The following is a 20,258-nucleotide window of genomic DNA, read 5'->3' on the forward strand; positions in this document are numbered from 1 at the left end:
AAATAACCCGAAGCGGAAATATCATCATAAATTCTGGGGAGTTGGAAACCCTCCAGCAAAATGGTTTTCTGTCCTTTCTCTGCCTGCCTCCACTCACCCATCCCTCTTACTCCATGCTAATGCAGTCTTAAAACATATTTCCATGTTTTAAGAATCAGGGGGCAGATTTAGCAGTGGGATATAAAAGACCTTTAATGTCTTTAATGTCTTTTTGCCGCTTCTGTCGACAACACAATAAACAGACACTGCTCGTCTTTCCCTGTAAATGCTCCTTGACCATCAGCAGCAGCACTGAACACAAGGGTACATCCCAGCAGGTCTTCAATGGCAATTAGCCATCTTTGCTTGGCACTGTTGTGAGAACGGCAAGCTCCAATCCAGGGACAATCTCTTAGCAAAGCACACTGGCTGAATGCACTCCAGAGAAAATTAAACTTTAAAATGTATGACCATTAAGGGTATATGTACAGCCAATCTGCAGCCTGTCCCCACTCCCACTCATATTAGCATCTTGCTAGAAGAGGCTAAAAATGGGGCAAAGCATGATGTCTCCACACTTCAGCTGAATTTAACTTCCACCAAACGTCTGTGACCAAGCAACAGCAAAAATTAGACCACTTACATGCTATGCGGACGGAGGCTTTCCTGCTCTTGGAGGTGCCCAGGTGGCTCCACGCAACACATTGACACCAGTAATCCTCAGGCCCGTGAAAATCCTCCACCTGCTGCCTCGTGACATTGATGAACACCTCCCGAATCTTCAGGCCTGAAGGGGGAAGATACAGGAAATCAGCTGACACAGATGTCTTACTCAAGCAAAAAGTTAAGGTTAGCCAAACCTTTTCTTTTTAATTAAACAATTCTGTTTTTAATCAAGGCAACACTTTAATTACTCTGACAATAATATATTACAGCTAATTAAATTCTAACAGCTGAGTAGGCCAGAACATACAAGTTTAAAGAATTGCCAACCAATCTGGGCTTTGGGGCAATTTAATATCTGTCTCTGTGTTTGATTTTGTGTTTTTTCTTTGTGTGGGTGAGAGTGTTTGGGCTTTTATACTTCCATTAAACACGACAAAACACTAGTTCTGAGATCACTGATGAGATGCTGAGCATTTACAAGCCTATACCAGACTTTTTAGGTCTCAGCTGTTCTAATATCAAGCTTCTTCTAGATTATGGGCTAAGACTGAGACAAGAGGGCAAGCAATTACTTAGATTATAAACTCTTTGAGAGCAGGGATCCAGTTTTGAACTTTCCCCAAACCTCAGTACAGTGCTCAGCGTATAACAAGTGCTCAATAAATACTATTGACTGATTGATTGGTGTTCTGTGGACTAAAATGAAGAGCATAAATGTCAAAGATCACCTGAGACTCCAAAATATCTATTTGGAATGCTGGTTAAAGAGATCATTATTTTAAGTGAACTGTAAAACAAGCTTTTTTTCCACATGGAGATTTTGTGGTCATGGTTCACAGGCCTGGGAGACAGGACACCATCTCTGCTGCTGCCCTGTTGGGTTTAATTAAGCAAATCAATTAACCTCTTTCTGCCTCAGTTTTCTCATCTGTTTGGTAACAAACTCTATTTGGAAATATAAGTTCATTTGTTGCCCTGGACACACACACACATCCTAAAAAAATGGGGCTAATGTTAGAAAATCGTGTTATTTTGTGACAATAAAAAAAAATCCTGCTCATGAAAGGGGGAGAGAGAGATTATCAATGAATAAATATAAAAATATTAAAGATGGACTATTATCATTTACGTAGAGCTGTAGCTCTTCCCTAAGGAGTCCCCTTCTAGATTGTAAGATTGTTATGGGCAGGGGATGTGTCCACTACTTCTGATGTATTGTACTCTCTCAAGTACTTAGCACAGTGATCTGCACATAGTAAGAGATCAATAAATACCACTGGTTAATTTAAAGCTTCAGTGGAGGGTAGCTAGAGAAAAAGTTGCCACTGTTCCTTGAAGCAGGAATGAGTTTAAGGGCGGTTATTCCTTTTATAGAGAGGAACTTCTTTGGCCAAGAAATAAGGATCCCTTTATGAAACGTTGGGCCTGTAAGGTACTGGGGAATAAGCAGAAGAGCAGATTGTTTCCCCAGTAAGTTTCAGGCTTCCCTAACAGATACATGTGGATCCATGGAACATTGATCCATGTAAGGCACAAGAAGACCTGGAATGCTTTACTAAGACTACAAATCAGAAGCAATTATCTCTTTACATTATTTCCTTAATGCAGTCAGTCATTCATATTTACTGAGCATCTATTATGTACAGAGCACTGTACTAAGCACTTGGAAAAGTACACTATAACAATAAACAGACACATCTCCTGACCACAACGAGCTTACAGTCAAATGTAAATGAAACAGAGGCCAGTCCACACAAAGCTGGCTCCTCTGGTCAATAACCTGAATTGAACAAGATTGGGCAATGTGGAGATTTCACATACACAGTGACATGGTGAGGCAGAAAAATACCAATACAAGGAACTGTACAAGTTTGGCAGGACTGTGTGCTGCCTGGAACAGTGCTCTGTACATATGGAAACAGACCTGGCAATATGCCACTTGGAGTTACGAAGCACTAGTGTAATTGGGAAGTGAACTGATCAGGAATACTCATTTGAAAATAGAAGACATTTATTTTAGTCATTTCCTTTCAATCATGCATATTTTCAAGATCCTAAGTTTATCTGTTTTGTATGCATATGGATGGAAGTTCAGTATCAAAATACTTCTTGCATTTGAGGTTTATAATAAACAGCAAGGAATTTCAAAACCTGAATTTCCTCTATTGATTTCTGCTTAATCTCGGACAATATTAAAAACTCTACCTCTTCCTAAGACTGTGAGCCTGATGAAGGACAGAGACTGTATATAACCTGATTATCTTGCATCTACCCCAGTGTTTAGTACAGTTCTAGGCACATAGTAAGTGTTTATTATTATCAGCAGCAGCATTATCATTACACTGTGCAAGGCAATGGGAAGTTAGCCTGTTCTTCCAATTAATAGTCTAGAAAGGGCCTACCATGAAGTCCTAACTACTATTAAACACTGAAAATCAGAATTTGGTGTTTCTTCCTACGGGTGCTAGCATGCTAGAGAACAAAATAGCTCAGTTAGTTTTGGCTTTTAGGAAAACTCAGTAGGAACACATCATCATCATCAATTGTATTTATTCCCCACTTACTGAGTGGCTTCTTCCCCACTGCTTTCACACATTTACTACCTTCCACTACATCACACTCTTTCAAGCAGGTAGTACAGTGCACTGCACAAAGTGCTCAATAAATTCAACCAATTGACTGATTCATTGGGAGGGTGTAGATGGAGAATAGAAGGGGATCCAGAACTGAGCCTTGACAGACTCCTATAGTTGGGAGTTATGGGTTTAGGAAATGGAAGGAGTCAAAAGATCAGAGGTCTCTGTGGGGGAATAGGACATATTTGTGGGGAGGGCAGTTATGGAAGAGAAGGCAGGTGAGGAGGTTGTGGTTAGATAGAGGAACTTCAGAGTTGGTGACCACAGATGCTTAGATCGAGTGTGTGTCCAAGTTGGTGAGGTGAGACGGATCAGGAGGTGGTGGAGTTAAGGAAGAGAGGAAGTGGTAACAGAAGGGTTGTTGGAAACATCCACATGGATTTCGAAGTCCCTGGGGATCAATATGGAAATGGAGATAGAGATAAGGAATATGATAAATGGATCAAAATGGTTCACATAGCTGGGGGTGGGGCCTGGGGAGAGGTAGATGATTACAAGGTGGGGTGGGTGGTAAAGGAGTGTGATGTGGGCTTCAAATGAAGGAAACAAGAGGGAGAATGATGTGTAAGTGGCACTGAGGAACTAGAGTCAACTCCTCCCTCTTTCCCAGTGAGTCTTGGTGAGTAGAAGAAGTGGTGCTCCCCTTGGGAGAGAGCAGTAGGGAAGGCAGTGTCATCTGTGGAGAGCCAGGTTTCAGCAATGACAAGAAGAAGCAGTGACTGAGTCAGAAACGGGTTAAGGATGACAGAAAGATTTCCCAAGATGGATCCAGAGTTCCACAGGTTGTACTTGGCTGGGGACTGACTGGGTTGGGAAAGAGGAATTCATTCATTCCTTCAATTGTATTTATTGAGTGCTTACTGTGTGCAGAGCACTGTATTAAGCACTTGGAAGAGTACAATACAACAATAAACAGACACATTCCCTGCCCACAATGAGCTTACAGTCTAGAGAGGAGAGACAGACATCAATATGAATAAATTAATTATAGGTATGTACATAAGTTCTGTGAAACTGGGAGGGGGGACGAACAAAGGGAGCAAGTCAGAACAATCCAGAAGGGAGTGGGAGAAGAGGAACTGGGCTTTGGGAAGGCATATGTGCCCTCAATGAGGCTTTGAAGGTGGGGAGAGTAACTGTCTGTCGGATTTGCGGAGAGAGGGCATTCCAGGTTATAGGCAGGATGTGGGCAAGGGGTCAGCAGTGAGATAGACCAGTGCAAGATGGTTTTGACGATTTGGGTGGAAGTGAGCTGACAGGGTTTGGTGCAAGGAGATTGGGGAAGAGGCAGGCTTTTCAAGAAGGATAGAGATGGAGGGTGGGGTCACTCTAAAACATATTGCTCTCGATCGCTCACCGTTTTCCATAAGTAAATCTAAGAAAAACATCCTACCTTTATGACAACCCCAGGAATATTTAGCTAAAAATATTGCTAGTCTTATTTCTCTCACCCTAAAATATTTATTTCTGAATTCTTGTTATGAGTAGACAAAGGGCATTTTTGTTCTGTGCTTGCTTTCTCTCTCTCTGTCTCTCTCTCTCTCTTTCCTCCCTCCCTTCATCATGAGCCCGTTGTTCCGTCTCTATATGTTGCTGACTTGTACATCCCAAGCACTTAGTATAGTGCTCTGCACACAGTGAGTGCTCAATAAATATGATTGAATGCATGAATGAATAAATTCCTTCCATCCCTACCCTGTTCTCTCAAAAATAAGCACACGAGCACACACCAATGCAAAAGGGAAGGAAAGGCTGCCACCTCTCTCCACTGAAGTTCATTCAACTGTACTATGGAGAAAAACATCCACTTCTAAATCCCCAGATATGGCAGCAAAAGTATTCACAGGAAAATGTCCCAGGAACCAAAAATCCAAGCAAATAAAAAATGGCATATCCTAAATAAGAGTAGCATTGTACCTGATAACTTGGCTAATTCTAATAAGCCCAGAAAGTCCAACCCTTTAAATTATTGTACAAATTATCATCTTTTGTTGCAGAGTAGAGCCTTACAGAATATAGAATTATGACTATGGCACTGATATGCTAATAAGGTTTTCTCGGCTGTTGGATGGTTTAGTTGCAGATAGACTAATGTTGGCAGCTTACGAATAATTGCTCTGCAAGTACTAAACATAACAGAGCAGCACAGAACTTCATCATTTGTCAGCTTTATTTGTTTAAATGAGAAAAATGCTGACAGCAGTTATTGCTGTAATCCCCTTATTTGTCAGACAGAAAATGCTAGTTACTCTTAGCAGGTCTAATCCTTTTGGGAGACCATAAGTTAGAGTATTTTTAAACTAATTTAAGGTATAAGCTCCACTGTTCAACAGACAAGGAGAAATGTAAAGAGAAAAACAGATAGAGAATAAAAAAAACTGGGGATTTTGTTAGAAGATAAAGTATTTCTTGGGGGCTTTAATAAAAGGCCTGCTGTCTTGTCTAAGATTATCATTTCTGCTTTGTGAAAATCAAAAATTCTGGAATGGTATTTAACATTCATTACTGCACCAAACAAGCGGACTGCCTTCTAACCGCGGTCTTCCAAGCCTTTTATCTACAGCTCATTATCACACTTACACAAAGCCCATCAGTAGCATCATGTCTTTGGTAATGTTGCCAACTAGTTCTCAAATACACCTCATGATGGGCACTCAGGGAGAAATCAGGAAATAATGTTGAAATATTTACTGACTCATCTCATGCTTTGAGTTCTTTAATTGTTTTATTCTTTCAGGGAGGTGATTTCTCTGCTGGCCCTACCTTGGTTAAGGCATGGAAACAGCTCTTCACCCTTTTAGACCTCCCAATCAATCGATCAATTGAGAAAAGGTATTGGTTTAGTGTTTTTGATATGCACAGCACTATATTAAAAGCTTGGGAGAGTACAATACAATAGAGTTGATTGACATAATAATAATAACAATAATAATGGTATTTAAGTGCTTACTATGTGCAAAGCACTGTTCAAAGTGCTGGGGAGGTTACAAGGTGATCAGGTTGTCCCACGTGGGGCTCACAGTCTTAATCCTCATTTTACAGATGAGGTCACTGAAGCCCAGAGAAGTTAAGTGACTTGCCCAAAGTCACACGGCTGACAATTGGCGGAGTCGGGACTTGAACCCATGACCTCTGACTCCAAAGCCCGTGCTCTTTTCCACTGAGCCACGCTGCTTCTCTACCAGGAGCTTACAAACTAGATGGAGAGGTAAGTAAAGAAATAAATTACAGACACAGGAAATGGCAAAGAATCATGATTTATATGTATATAAATATAATAATAATCATCATCATATTTGTTAAGTGCTTACTATGTGCCAGGCACTACACTAAGCGCTGAGGTGAATACAAGCAAATTGAGTTGGACACAGTCCCTGTCCCTTGTGGGGTTCACAGTCTCAATCCCCATTTTACAGATGAGATAACTGAAGCACAGAGAAGTGATTTGCCAATGGTCACACAGCAGAGGAGAGGCAGAGCCGGGATTAGAACCCAGGTTCTTCTCTCAGGCCCATGCTCTACCCACTAGGCAATGCTTCTTCTCTACCACTACCTTGTTAGTACAATCACTCATCGTATCCGGACTGGATTACTGCAATGGCATCCTTTCTGATCTCCCAACCTCCTGTCTCTCCCCACATCAGTGTATACTTCACTCTGCTGCGTGGATTATCATTCTACAGAAATGCTCTGGGCATGTCACCCACCCCCCCTCCTCAAAAATCACCAGTGGTTGCCTACCAACCTCGGTATCAAGGAAAAACTCCTCACTATTGGCTTCAAAACTCTCCATCGCCTTACCCACTCCTACTTTACCTCCCCTTCTTGCCTTCTACAGCCCAGCCCGCGCACTGTGCCTCTTTCTCACTTGTCCCACCGTCGACCTCTGGCCCACGTCCTACCTCTGGCCTGGAATGCCCTCCCTCCTCAAATCTGCCAAACTAGTACAATTCCCTCCTTCAAAGCCCTCCAGAAAGCTCACCTCCTCCAGGAGGCCTTCCCAGACTAAGTCCCCCTTTTCTTCTGCTCCTCCCCCCCTTCCCTCCCCCTCACCCCAACTCACTCCCTCTGCTCTATCCCCTCCCCGTCCCACAGCACTTGTGTATATGTACATATTTATTATTCTATTTATTTTATTAATGATGTGTCTATATCTATAATTGTATTTACATTGATGCTATTGATGCCTGTTTACTCGTTTTGATGTCTGTCTCCCCACTTCTAGACTGTGAGCCCGTTTTGGGGCAGGGATTGTCTCTGTTGCTGAATTGTACTTTCCAAGAGCTTAGTACAGTGCACTGCACACACAATAAATGCTCAATATGATTGAATGAATATGTACACAAGAGCTGCTGGAGTATCAGTGTGCTCATTAATACTACTATTAATGATAACAATAATAGGTTCACTCCCAAGTCCACAGATGGTGCAGAGGTAAGGGCAAATGGGGAAATGAGGGGTTCATCAATACTGACTTGTACTTCCCAAGAGCTTAGTACAGTGCTCTGCACACAGTAAGTGCTCAATAAATACGATTGAATGAATGAAAGCCTCTTCGTGGAGCTGTGATACTAATAGGGCTATGACTGTCTAGGGCACAGTTGTCTCTCAGATATGAAGGGTGAGGGAGTTCCTGGCCAGAGAGAAGATGTGGGCAAGGTGCCAGTAGCAAACCTGATGGGTTTGAGTACAATAAATATATTGGCATTGGAAGAACAAAGTGTGTGGGTTGGGATGTAGTAGTAGATTAGCAAGGAATGGTAGGAATGGAATATATGACTGAGACCCCACCAACCAGGAGAGGACTCTTATTTCCTGATTCCATATCATATCCTATTATGGATTTCCCAGTCAGATTGGAAAAATAGGTGCTGCAATGCTGGATCCATTCATTGATAAACTCCGTTGTGATTTTAGCCAAGTTGTTATTCTCTCTAGGCCTTCTTGTCTTCACTTGTAAAATGAGAATAACCTCTCAGAAGGATGAGAGAGTGCAACAAAACTGTTAACTGAGTTAACAGCAATAATGCTAAGGGTGCTTAGTCTAAGATGGAGTGGGAAAATAAAAGCACACTCCTTTCTGGAAGTAACACATTCTCTTATTAGGTGCCTCTTCCAAGTGGACCTTTTATTTGACTCCCAGAAACCTATAGTCCAGTCATTAATAAAGATAAATGAATTATGGTTAAAGTGAGGGGCTGAGGGATGAGTGAATAAAGGGTGGCTGGTGTGGGCAAGGAATATCTCTATTACTGAACTGTACTTTCCAAGCACTTAGGATAGTGCTGTGCACACAGTAAGCACTCAATAAATATGATTGAATGAAAGGACAAGGGTGATGCAGAAAGGAGTGGGAAAAGAGGTTGGTGAGCAGTTTGGCATTAGCGGAGCAAAGTATACAGTATACAGGCTGGGTTGTAGTAGAAGTGGGTTAGAGAAGCAGCGTGGCTCAGTGGAAAGAGCATGGGCTTTGGAGTTGGGGTCATGGGGTTCGAATCCCAGCTCTGCCAATTGTCAGCTGGGTGACTTTGGGCAAGTCACAACTTCTCTGGGTCTCAGTTCCCTCACCTGTAAAATGGGGATTAAGACTGTAAGCCCCCCATGGGACAACCTGATCTCCTTGTAACCTCCCCAGCGCTTAGAACAGTGCTTTGCACATGGTAAGCACTTAATAAATGTCATTATTATTATTAGTAGGAGGAGGAGGAGAAAATCACAGAGGTAAGGTAGGAGGGGACAAGGCAAGTCATTAAATCAATCAATCAATCAATCGTATTTATTGAGCGCTTACTATGTGCAGAGCACTGTACTAAGCGCTTGGGAAGTACAAATCGGCATCACATAGAGACAGTCCCTACCCAACAGTGGGCTCACAGTCTAAAAGGGGGAGACAGAGAACAGAACCAAGCATACCAACAAAATAAAATAAGTAGGATAGAAATGTACAAGTAAAATAAATAAATAAATAAATAAATAGAGTAATAAATATGTACAACCATATATACATATATACAGGTGCTGTGGGGAAGGGAAGGAGGTAAGATGGAGGTAAATGCTTTAACACCTATGGTTAAGAGTTTCTGTTTGACATGCTGGTGGATTGGCAACCACTGTTGAGGAACTTGGGGAAACATTGACTGAACATTTTGTAGAAAAATGATCCAGGCAGCAGAGTGAAATATGAACAGTTGGAAACAGGGAGGCAGAGGATGAGCCCACAAAGGAGATTGAGAATGAGCAGCCAGTGAGATAGGAGAATGAGAAGACGACAGTGTCAGTGAAGCCAAGGTTGGATAATGTTTCCAGGAGAAGGGGATGTTGACAGTGTCGAGGGCAGCTGAGAGTTTGAGGAGGATTAGAATGGAGAAGAGACCATTAGTCTCGGAAAGAAGGAGATCACCGGTGACTTTCGATAGGGTAATTTCTGTGGAGTGAAGGGGGAAGAAGCTGGATTGGATGAAGTTAAGGGAACTGGCAGAGAGGAAGTAGATGTAGAAGAGGTCATTTACCTGACATTAGTATATAAATACCATTTTAAAAAATACTTAAAGGGTAAAGATCCAAGTGCACAGAAGATGGAGAAGAGAGAGGGTGTAGAGGAAATAGGGCTTAGTCAGTGGAAGGCTTTTGGAAGGAGATGGGATTTTAGTAAGGTGCTGATGTGGGGAGAGTGTTGATCTTTTAGATATGAAGAGGGAGGGGGTTTCAGGTCAAAGGATTGATGAGGGCAAGGGTTTGGCAGTGAGATAAACAAGATCAAGGTATGGTTAAGTTGGCATTAGAGGAGCAAAGTTTGTGGGATAGGTTCTAGTATGACTTTAGTGAGATAAGGTGGAAGAGGGTGAGAATTGCCATTAAGCAAATGGTAAAGCGTTTCTTTTTAATTCAGAAGTGGATAGGCAACCACTGGAGAATCTTGAGGAGAGGAGAGATAGAGGATGGACTTTTTTTTTTTAGAAAAATGATCTAGGCAACACTGTGAATTACTGCAGGGCTTCCAGGAGGTAAGGAGGTCAGCAAGAAGGTTGATGCAGTGGTCAAGAGAAGCAGTATGGCTCAGTGGAAAGAGCACTGTACCTCGCTCTCGCCTGTCCCGCCATCGACCCCCGGCCCACGTCATCCCCCGGGCCTGGAATGCCCTCCCTCTGCCCATCCGCCAAGCTAGCTCTCTTCCTCCCTTCAAGGCCCTGCTGAGAGCTCACCTCCTCCAGGAGGCCTTCCCAGACTGAGCCCCTTCTTTCCTCTCCCCCTCGTCCCCCTCTCCATCCCCCCGTCTTACCTCCTTCCCTTCCCCACAGCACCTGTATATATGTACATATGGTTGTACATATTTATTACTCTATTTATTTATTTATTTATTTATTTTACTTGTACATTTCTATCCTACTTATTTTATTTTGTTGGTATGTTTGGTTCTGTTCTCTGTCTCCCCCTTTTAGACTGTGAGCCCACTGTTGGGTAGGGACTGTCTCTATGTGATGCCAATTTGTACTTCCCAAGCGCTTAGTACAGTGCTATGCACATAGTAAGCGCTCAATAAATACGATTGATTGATTGATTGATTGATTTGGAGTCAGCGGTCATGGGTTCAAATCCCAGCTCCACCAACTGTCAGCTGTGTGACTTTGGGCAAGTCAATTAACTTCTCTGTGCCTCATTTGTAAAATGGGGATAAAGACTGTGAGCCCCCTGTGGGACAACCTGATCACCTTGTAACCTCCATAGCACTTAGAATAGTGTTTTGCACATAGTAAGTGCTTAATAAATGTCACCCTTGAAGAGCACAGTAGCAGTTTGGATGGAGATGAAAATACAGATTCTAGAGATGTTCTGAAGGTAGAACAGACACAATGCGGTGACAGATTATTTGCACTGGGTGAGAGTGATGAGTCAAAGACAATGCCAAGGTTATGGGTTTGTGAGACAGGGAGCATGGTAGTGTTGTCTACAATTATGGGAAATTAAAGGGAAAGACTGGGTTTGGGTGGGAAGATGAGGAGTTCTATTTTGGACATGTTAAGGCTGAAGTGTCAACAGGACATGCAAGCAGAGACGCCCTGAAGCCAGGAGGAAATGTGAGACTGCAGAGAAAAGGAGAGGCAACTGGTAAAGTGGAAGATTTGGGAATCATCACAGTATACATGGTACTCGAAGCCATGGGAGTGAATGACTTTTCAAAGGGACTGGGTGTAGATAGAAAACAGAATGGGACCCAGAACTTAGCCTGGAGGGACTCTCACAGTTAGAGGGTGGGAAGCAGAAGAGAAGCCTGTGAAAGAGACTGAGGAGGAGCGGCCAGAGACAAAACAGGAGACAACAGTGCAAGTTGGTTTGAGGAGGGAGTTAAAAATCTGAAACATCTGGTGTGGGTGATGGATGTAGGAGTCAATGAGGATGAAAAATATCATTGCTGGGCATAGGAGAGGGCAAATCTAAAGCAAGTGAGGATGTTAGAGATGAATGAGGTTGACCCAGTGTCTGGATTCCTGCAACCAGGGCTCCAAAGTTCATGTACAAGGGTGGAGGAAACGTACTGTGGAGGTGATCCAGGTTGTGGGTTGGTGGTAAGACAGAGGCAGAGGATAGTGGAGAGAAGCGGCTGAATTCAGTGGAGAAGGTGGTGTTGGAGTGGATTTGTGTGTCAAGAGGAGGTAGGTTGGATATGGATTATCATACAGACAATTACTCCCCGCCTCCCTTAAAAGCTTTATTGAAAGTATATCTCCTCCAAGAGGCCTTCCATAACTAAGCACCCCCTTTCCTTGTTTCCCACTCCCTTCTGTATTACCCTGACTTGCTCCCTTTTTTCATCCCCCCTCCAAGTCCCACAGCACTTATGTACATATCTGTAATTTATTTGTATTAATGTCTGTCTCCCCCCATCTAGACAAAAAGCTCACTGTGGATAGGGAATGTGTCTGTTTATTGTTGTACTGTACTCTCCCAAGCAATTAGTACAGTGGTCTGCACACAATAAGCACTCAATAAATATGACTGACAATGAATGAATGGAGAACAAATAGGGCATTATGATGAGAAAATTGGAGGGGTTCAAAAGAATTGAGGTGTCTGTTGCGGAATAGACAGATGTGCAGAGAGGGAGTATGTGAGAGAGAAGACAGGACAGGAGATTGTGGTCCAAAAGAGGAATATTAGAGATAGTGGTGTTGGAGGTTGTGTGTCCAAGTTGGTGAGGAGGTTGGTGGAGTTGAGGTGAGAGAGAGACAGGGCAGCGTAAAAGTCTTCTGGAACATCCACGTAGGTATAAAAGCCTCCAAGAATCAGAAGTGACAGAGAAATAGAAACCTCCACACCAACACTATAAGGTAATACTGGATAATAATGGATTTGAACCCATGACCTCTGACTCCAAAGCCCGAGCTCCCTCCACTGAGCCACACTGCTTCTGATCTCCCATTCCCTTCTGCATCACCCTAAACTTCTCCCTTTGCTCTTTCTCCCAGCACTTAATGTACAAATCTGTAACTTATTTATTTGAATTGAGATCTGTCTCCCCCACTCTAGACTGTCAACTCATTGTGGGCAGGAAATATGTCTATTATTGTATTGTACTCTCCCAAGTGCTTAGTACAGTGCTCTGCACAGAGTAAGCGCTCAATAAATATGTTCGAATGAATGATGATGATGTGATTCGGGATACTGACAAATTAGTCAGAGAAGGCTTTTGAAGGAAGATGGATTTAAAAAGCTCTGTGAAGGTGCGGACAGCAGGGTGGAGGGATAGTGAGGCTAAAACATGAAAAGTCCACAGACTTTATGGAATCAGAAAACTAAATAGCTATGGGTATTCCAAATCATGGAAGGTATGGAGCACCATCAGTTTGTAACTTCCAACACAATTAATCAATGGTAGGCACTGAGTGCTTAGTACAGTGCCTTGTAAGCAGGGCACTGTACTAAGCACTTCTGGGAGTACAATACAACCTAGTTGGTAGACACATTCCCTGCCCACAAGAAGCTTACAGGCAGCCGTGGGAGACAAACTAAATAAATTACAGATATGTACATGAGTGCTCTAGTGCTGATGGTAGGGTGTGGCTCAGTGGAAAGAGCACAGGCTTTGGAGTCAGAGGTCAGGGGTTCAAATCCCGGCTCCGCCAGTTGTCAGCTGTGTGACTTTTGGAAAGTCACTTAACTTCTCTATGCCTCAGTTACCTCATCTGTAAAATGGGGATGAAGACTGTGAGCCCCCCGTGGGACAACATGATCACCTTGTAACCTCCCCAGCACTTAGAACAGTGCCTTGCACATAGTAAGCACTTAATAAATGCCATCATCAATATTATTATTATTATCATCAAGTGTTTAAAGGGCACAGATCCAAATGCATAGGCTCCTTGTGGGCAGGGAGCATGTCTACCAATTCTGTTCATATTGTACTCTCCCATTAGCTTAGCTCTGTTCTCTGCACACAGGAAATGTTCAATAAATACTCTTGATTGATTGATGGACAGGGAGTATGGGGGAATGAGGGCTTGGGGATTGCCTCTTGGAAGGAGATGTGATTTTAGTAAGGTATTGAAGATGGGGAGAGTGGTGGTCTGTCATATATGGGGTTGTAGTTTCACAACAGAGGGAGGACATGGATGGGGGTAAGTGGTAAGATAGATGAGATGGGGGTTCATTGAGTAGGTTGGCATTTGAGGGGTGAAGTGTACTGGCTGAGATGAAGTAAGAACTCAACAAAGTATAAGGGAGTAGGAGGTGAACTGATTGAGTGTTTTAAAGACAACAGTAAGGAGATTCTGTTTGATGTGGGGGTGGATGGACAATCACTGGAGGTTCTTGAGGCTGGATAGGCAACCACTGGAGATATTTGAGAAGCGGGGAGGCATGGACAGAGCTTTCTTTCAGAAAAAAATTATCTGGGCAGCAGAGTCAGGTATAGACTGAATTTGGGAAAGATAGGAGGCACAGTGGTCAGTGAAGAGGTTGATGCAACAGTCAAGGCGGACAAGGATAAGTTATTGGATGAGAATAGTAGCAGTTTGGATGGGTAGGAAAGAGAGGATTTTAATGATGTTATAAAGGTAGAACTCACAGGATTTGGTGACAGATGTAATATGTGGGTTGAATGAGAGAAGGATTTGAGGATAATGGCAAGGTTATAGGATTGCGTGCCTGGGAGGATGGTGGTATTATCTATAGTGATAGGAAAGATGGGGGAGGACAGGGTTTGGGTGGGAAGATGAGGGGTTCCATTTTGAACTTATTAAACTTAAGGTGTTGGTGGAACATCCAAGTCAAGGTGTCCTGAAGTCAGGAAGAAATACAAAACTGCAGAGAAGGAAACAGGACAGGGATGAAGAGGTAGATTGGGAATCATCAGGCCTAAAGATATAATGGAAGCCTTAGATGCATCCAGGATATTAGCATTAGCATCGAATGTATAATGTCATTGTTCAACAGTGGAATTCAAGAGTATGGATCACCACAACCACAAAAGGAGCCTGGATCACTTTAGTCTGTCTTCAACCTCCTATACTCTTATGGCTCCTTCCCCTCTGCTACTTAGGTTTAGAGCTGTGAAAGCAAAGTTTGATTACCTGAGCCTTGTGGTTAACCACATGGAAGCCCACAGCCTAAGTCCTTTTCTTGGGGAAGGGGATATAAAAAGTTTTAAACTAAAATAGCCCCCAATTATATCACCCTATCCCTTTGACCCTATGGATACTGGTTAAATAGACAGAAATAATTTACCATATAGCAATCTTCAAGCAACTAGCTAATGGTGAAAGAAGTGCTTTGCACATAGTAAGCGCTTAATAAATGCCATCATCATCATTATTATTATTATTATTATTATTATTATTACAGAGCTTGAACCCTGTCTCGAGTCCATCACTTCTGAAAACTAAACTCATCTTTGGGTGAAAGAGGGACAGTGAAACTCCTCCCAGACTGTCCCAATCAATCAATGGTAACTGAGTGCATAATCTATGCAGAGAACTGCACTGAATGATTGAGAGAATAAAATACAGTGGGTAGAAAAAAGTTACTGGCCACAAGGGGTTTATAGCCTAATGGGGGAGACAGACATTAAAATAAATTACAGGTAATAACAATATTTATGGTATTTCATTCCATCGTATTTATTGAGCACTTACTGTGTGCAGAGCACTGTACTAAGCGCTTGGGAGTATTTGTTAAGTGCTTAGTATGTGCCAGGCACTGTACTAAGCACTGGGGGGGATACAAGCAAATCAGATTGGACACAGTCCCTTTCCCATAAGGGGCTCACAATCTCAATCCCTATTTTACAGATGAGGTAACTGAGGCACAGAGAAGTTGTGACTTGCCCAAGATCACACAGCAGACAAGTGGCAGAGCCAGAATTAGAACACATGACCTTCTCCCAAGCCTGTGCTCTATCCACTACTCCATGCTGCTTCCCTAGGAACCACCTACTGAAAGGTATGTACATAAGTATTGTGGGGATGTGGAGTAATACCTAAATACCAAAGCTCCAAGACTCTTCCATCACTGCCAAAAACAGCACTGGGGTAACTGCTGCCTTCCCTTCTAAATTGTGAGCCCACTATTGGGTAGGGACCGTCTCTATATGTTGCCAACTTGTACTTCCCAAGCACTTAGTACAGTGCTCTGCACACAGTAAGCACTCAATAAATATGATTGATTGATTGATTCCCACCACTGAGGGTCCCTGGGCCTGGCATGTTCTGTGTATATTGAGCTGGGTATTAACGTTGCTCCCACATGCTCTTGGACTCTTTCATCACCACCAAAAAAAGCACTACAGTAACTTCTGCCTTCCCTCCTTTCCCTAAGATTCCATCGTTCTGGCATGCTCCCCATCCCTCTTCATATCCAACAGACAATTACCCTCCCCTCCTTCAAAGTCTTATTAAAGACACATCTCCTCCAAGAGGCCCTCCCTGACTGAACCCTCCTTTCTAATTCTCCCACTCCCTTCTGCGTTGCCTTGACTTGCTCCTTTTATCCAACCCCTTCCTGGTCACAAAGCACTTAGGGCCATATCAGTAATTTTATTCATTTACATTTAATTCCTGTCTCCCCCTCTAGACTGTAAGCTTGTTATGGGCAAGGAGTATGTCTGTTATATTTTACTCTGCCTAGCACTTAGTATGGTGTTCTGCTCGCAGTAAGCATTCAATAAATAATTGACTGACTGACTGTGCATTGAGCTGTGGATTAAAGTGGCTCCCGTGTTTTTCTCAGACTCTACCATTGCTGCGGAGAAAGGTACTGCAGTAACTGCTGCCTTCCCTCCAGCATGCTCTGTGAGTGCTGTGCCCAGGCTAGAATTTCCTCCCACGTTCTCTCACTCTTCCATTGCTGCCAAGAAAAGTACTGTGGTAACTGCTGCCTTCCCTCCCATTATCAAGGGGCTCTGCTCCCAGCTTGCCCCCAAATCATCTCTGACTTCTCCAATGTCGCCGTAACTCTGGGTCCGTTTCATATATTTTTTGCATTGTGTTTTAATGTTTCATCACTTCTGTTTTTAATTCAATTCAATCAAATTTATGGAGCACTTACCACGGGCAAAGCACTGTGCTAAGTGCTTGGGAGAGTACAATATAACAAAGACATATTCCCTGCCCACAGTAACCTCACAGTGTAGAGACTGTGAGTGCCATGAAGGATAGGGACCATGTTTCATTCCCATCTGTGTATTTTCTCCCAGCATTTAGTACACTGCTCTGCACCCACTAAGCACTTAATAAATACTATTACTCCTACAACCTAAATCCTTAGGAGTGGGATTAAGTGCATGGGAGAGGCAATAGAGGGAAAATTAGGGTGGGGAGAATGAGAGCTGGGGCTGTGAAGGTTTCCTGGAGAAGATACTACCTCAGCAGGGCTTAAGAGCTTTGGGGATGTGTAAGCAAACCAGTTTCTATCTACTATTAAATTTAGTTTTCCCCTTTCCTTCCCTATCATCTTTGTCACCTCCAGTAGGACCCCTGTTTGGATAGCTTAAAATTATGTTTCTAAAAAAAGACTGATTGAAGTAGTGCACTAACAACAATATCTACCATGTCCTTGAGGAGATTTATTTTAGTATCTGTCTCCCTCACTAGATCACATGGTCCCTGAGGCAAGAGATTATATCTATTGCACTTTCCCAAGCACTTAGCACTGTATTCTGTTAATGATATGTGCTCAGTAAATATTATTAATTGATTTGGGTCAGCAAGATATATTTAGAAATGTCCCCCATTGAGATGGGAGCTGAAGCCATGGAAGTGGATGAGCCCACCTAACAGAGTGAGTGCAAATGGAAAGGGTGGGAGGACCCAAAACAGAGCCTTGATGGGCAGCTTCATTTATGCGGTGAGAGGCAAAAGAGTCCATGAAAAGGAGGTTAAAGCAGAAATAGCCAAGAATTATATCTGTAAAACCAATGTTAGGTAGCATTCTCAAAATGAGAGGGGTCCACAGTGTCAAAGGCAGCCAAGAGGTCAAAACAGATTAGAAAAATTAGATTTGTCAAGGTCATTGGTGATCTTGGAGAGGGAATTCTCAGTGGAATGAAAAAAGCAGAAGAATTTCATTGGATCAAAAGCGAATTGGAGGAGAAAAATGGTGACAGCAAGTATATATATTCCATTTGAAAAGTTTGAAGACAAATGGAAGCAGAGAGATGGGGTAAAACCTAGAGAGGGGGCTGTGGGATTCAGAGGTATCTTTTAATATGGAAAGACATAAGGATGATTGAAATCAGAGGGGAAGAAACCATCAAAGAGTGAGTGGTTGAAGATAGTGTTTGGTGTAGGAGTGGGAGCAAATACTTTTCTAAGGTAAGAGAGGTTTGGACTGGGGCACAGGAAGAGGGAGTGAGAGATTTCTTCCTGATTGCTGACTGGGAAGGATGAGAGAAAGAATATAAGGATGGGACGGTGGCTTTGGGGGAGCTGTTTTCTGATTATTTCAAATTTTTTTTTACAAATAGTTGGCAAGGTCATCAGGAAAAACAAGGGGGTATATGTGGGCAAGAGGCTTCAGTGCAGACTTAAAGTTCTGTAATAATTGTTGGGCAATGAGTTGATGAGGGAGAAGTAATATTACGAGCGAACAAGAACGAAGAGTTGGGGAAAGGAAGGGTAAATCTGAGGTGGCAGAGATCATCTGGGTACTTAGATTTCCACCCACAGCACTCTACTGCTTAACTGCAGTAGGAAGAGAACTGTGGAAGCAAACCAGGGCTGCGGTTTAGTAGTACAAAAGTAATGCAGGGGGTGAGGCAGTTGGGTTTGGCGGAGAAGCTTGTGTTTGAGGGCAGGGATTCATGCACTAATCACCATACCCCCCTTACCTTACCTCACTGCTCTCCTACAACCCCAACCATTAGTGCTGCTCTAATGTCAATTTACTCAGTATACCTTAATCTCATCTCTCAGTGCTGACATCCTGCTTCTGGCCTGGGATGCCCTCCCTCTTCATATCTGATAGACCCCACCCCACCTTAAAAGCCTTAATGAAGGCACATCTCCTCCAAGAGGCCTTCCCTGACTAAGCCCTCCTTTCCTCTTCCCCCATTCCCTTCTACACTGCCCTTGCACTTGGATTTGCTCCCTTTACTCACTGTCCATCAGCCTAGCCAACTCTCAGCAGACAGGTGACAGGGTTGGGATTAGAAACCAGGTCCTTCTAACTCCCTGGGCCATGCTCTATCACTAGGGTCATCTACTACTACTACTACTACTACTACTACTACTAATAGCAACCTTGTGGTATTTAAAGTGCTTAATATGCATCAAGGACTGTACTAAGCACAGGAGTAGATATGATATAATCAGGTCTGACAGTCTGACATATGATGTTCAGAGCCTAAAGGAGAGGCGGATCGAGCATTTAAATGTCAGTTTACAAATGAGGCAAAGAAAAAGTTAAGTGACTTGCCCAAGGTCACTGAGCAGGGAAGTGGCAGAGTCAGGATTAGAACCCAGGTCCTCTGACTTCGAGGCTGGTGCTCATTCCATTCGACCACACTCTTATTGCTGTCCTTATTTTTTTAATCTTAGGTTGTTCATATTATAACCGTATTTCTTTGTCATCACATCTTTTTCCTACCATTATTGGATTGTGAGCCCTCTATGGACCAAAGATCCTCACAGAGTGATCATCCTTGTACTCTTCTTCAATGCTTGTATGGTGCTCTGGACCCAGTAGACACTCAGTAAATACTACTGAGTATACTTGACTGCTGGGTGATTTTGAACAAGTCACTTAACTTCTCTGGAACCACAACTGGGAAACACAATATCATGCCCAATAAACTGTGGTTTTTTTGAGGAAAGAAGCTCTGCTCTGGTTTTTAAAGCTAAATTGCATGAAAACTTAAGATCCTCTTTCTTTTTCTTTCGATTTAAAGATTTTTGGAAAGAATTATTAGAAAGACCAAAATTGATTTGCAGTTTTTAACAAAAGAAACATTTTTGCTTTCACTAGAAAATGCCAAAGGGACTTTATGTTTACTCAAAATAGGCCCAAGAAAGGTGGCTTTTCTATATTTCAGACTTTAATACATGGAGTGAAAAACAAATAAACTAGTGCGAGGAATATTCTGGATATTGCTATGTAAAATAAATCATAATAATAATAATGGTATTTGTTAAACACTTACTATGCATCAACCACTGGGGTAGATAATCTCTCGGCTTCATGGCTCTCCATCACCTCGCCCCCTCCTACCTCACCTCCCTTCTTTCCTTCTCCAGCCCAGCCCGCACCCTCTGCTTCTCTGCCGCTCCTCCTCACTTTGCCTTGTTCTCGCCTGTCCCACCATCGACCCCCAGCCCATGTCCTCCCCCTGGCCTGGAATACCCTCCCTCCACACATCTGCCAGACTAGCTCTCTTCCTCCCTTCAAAGCCCTATTGAGAGCTCACCTCCTCCAGAACACCTTCCCAGACTGAGCCCCCTTTTTCCTCTCCCCCTCCCCCCGCCCTACCTCCATCCCCTCCCCACAGCA

General features: G+C 43.0%; 1 protein-coding gene across 1 annotated transcript in view; it reads right to left on the reverse strand.

Annotated features, from left to right (window-relative positions):
- UNC5D (unc-5 netrin receptor D) overlaps nt 1-20,258 on the reverse strand; it is a 558,705-nt gene that overhangs the window by 227,269 nt on the left and 311,178 nt on the right. The window contains exon 4 of the mRNA XM_038747340.1: nt 623-766. Within this exon, the coding sequence (XP_038603268.1) occupies nt 623-766 (144 nt within the window). The remainder of the gene's footprint in view (nt 1-622; nt 767-20,258) is intronic.

This window comes from Tachyglossus aculeatus, chromosome 5 (assembly GCF_015852505.1).
Source record: "Tachyglossus aculeatus isolate mTacAcu1 chromosome 5, mTacAcu1.pri, whole genome shotgun sequence".
NCBI lineage: Eukaryota > Metazoa > Chordata > Mammalia > Monotremata > Tachyglossidae > Tachyglossus > Tachyglossus aculeatus.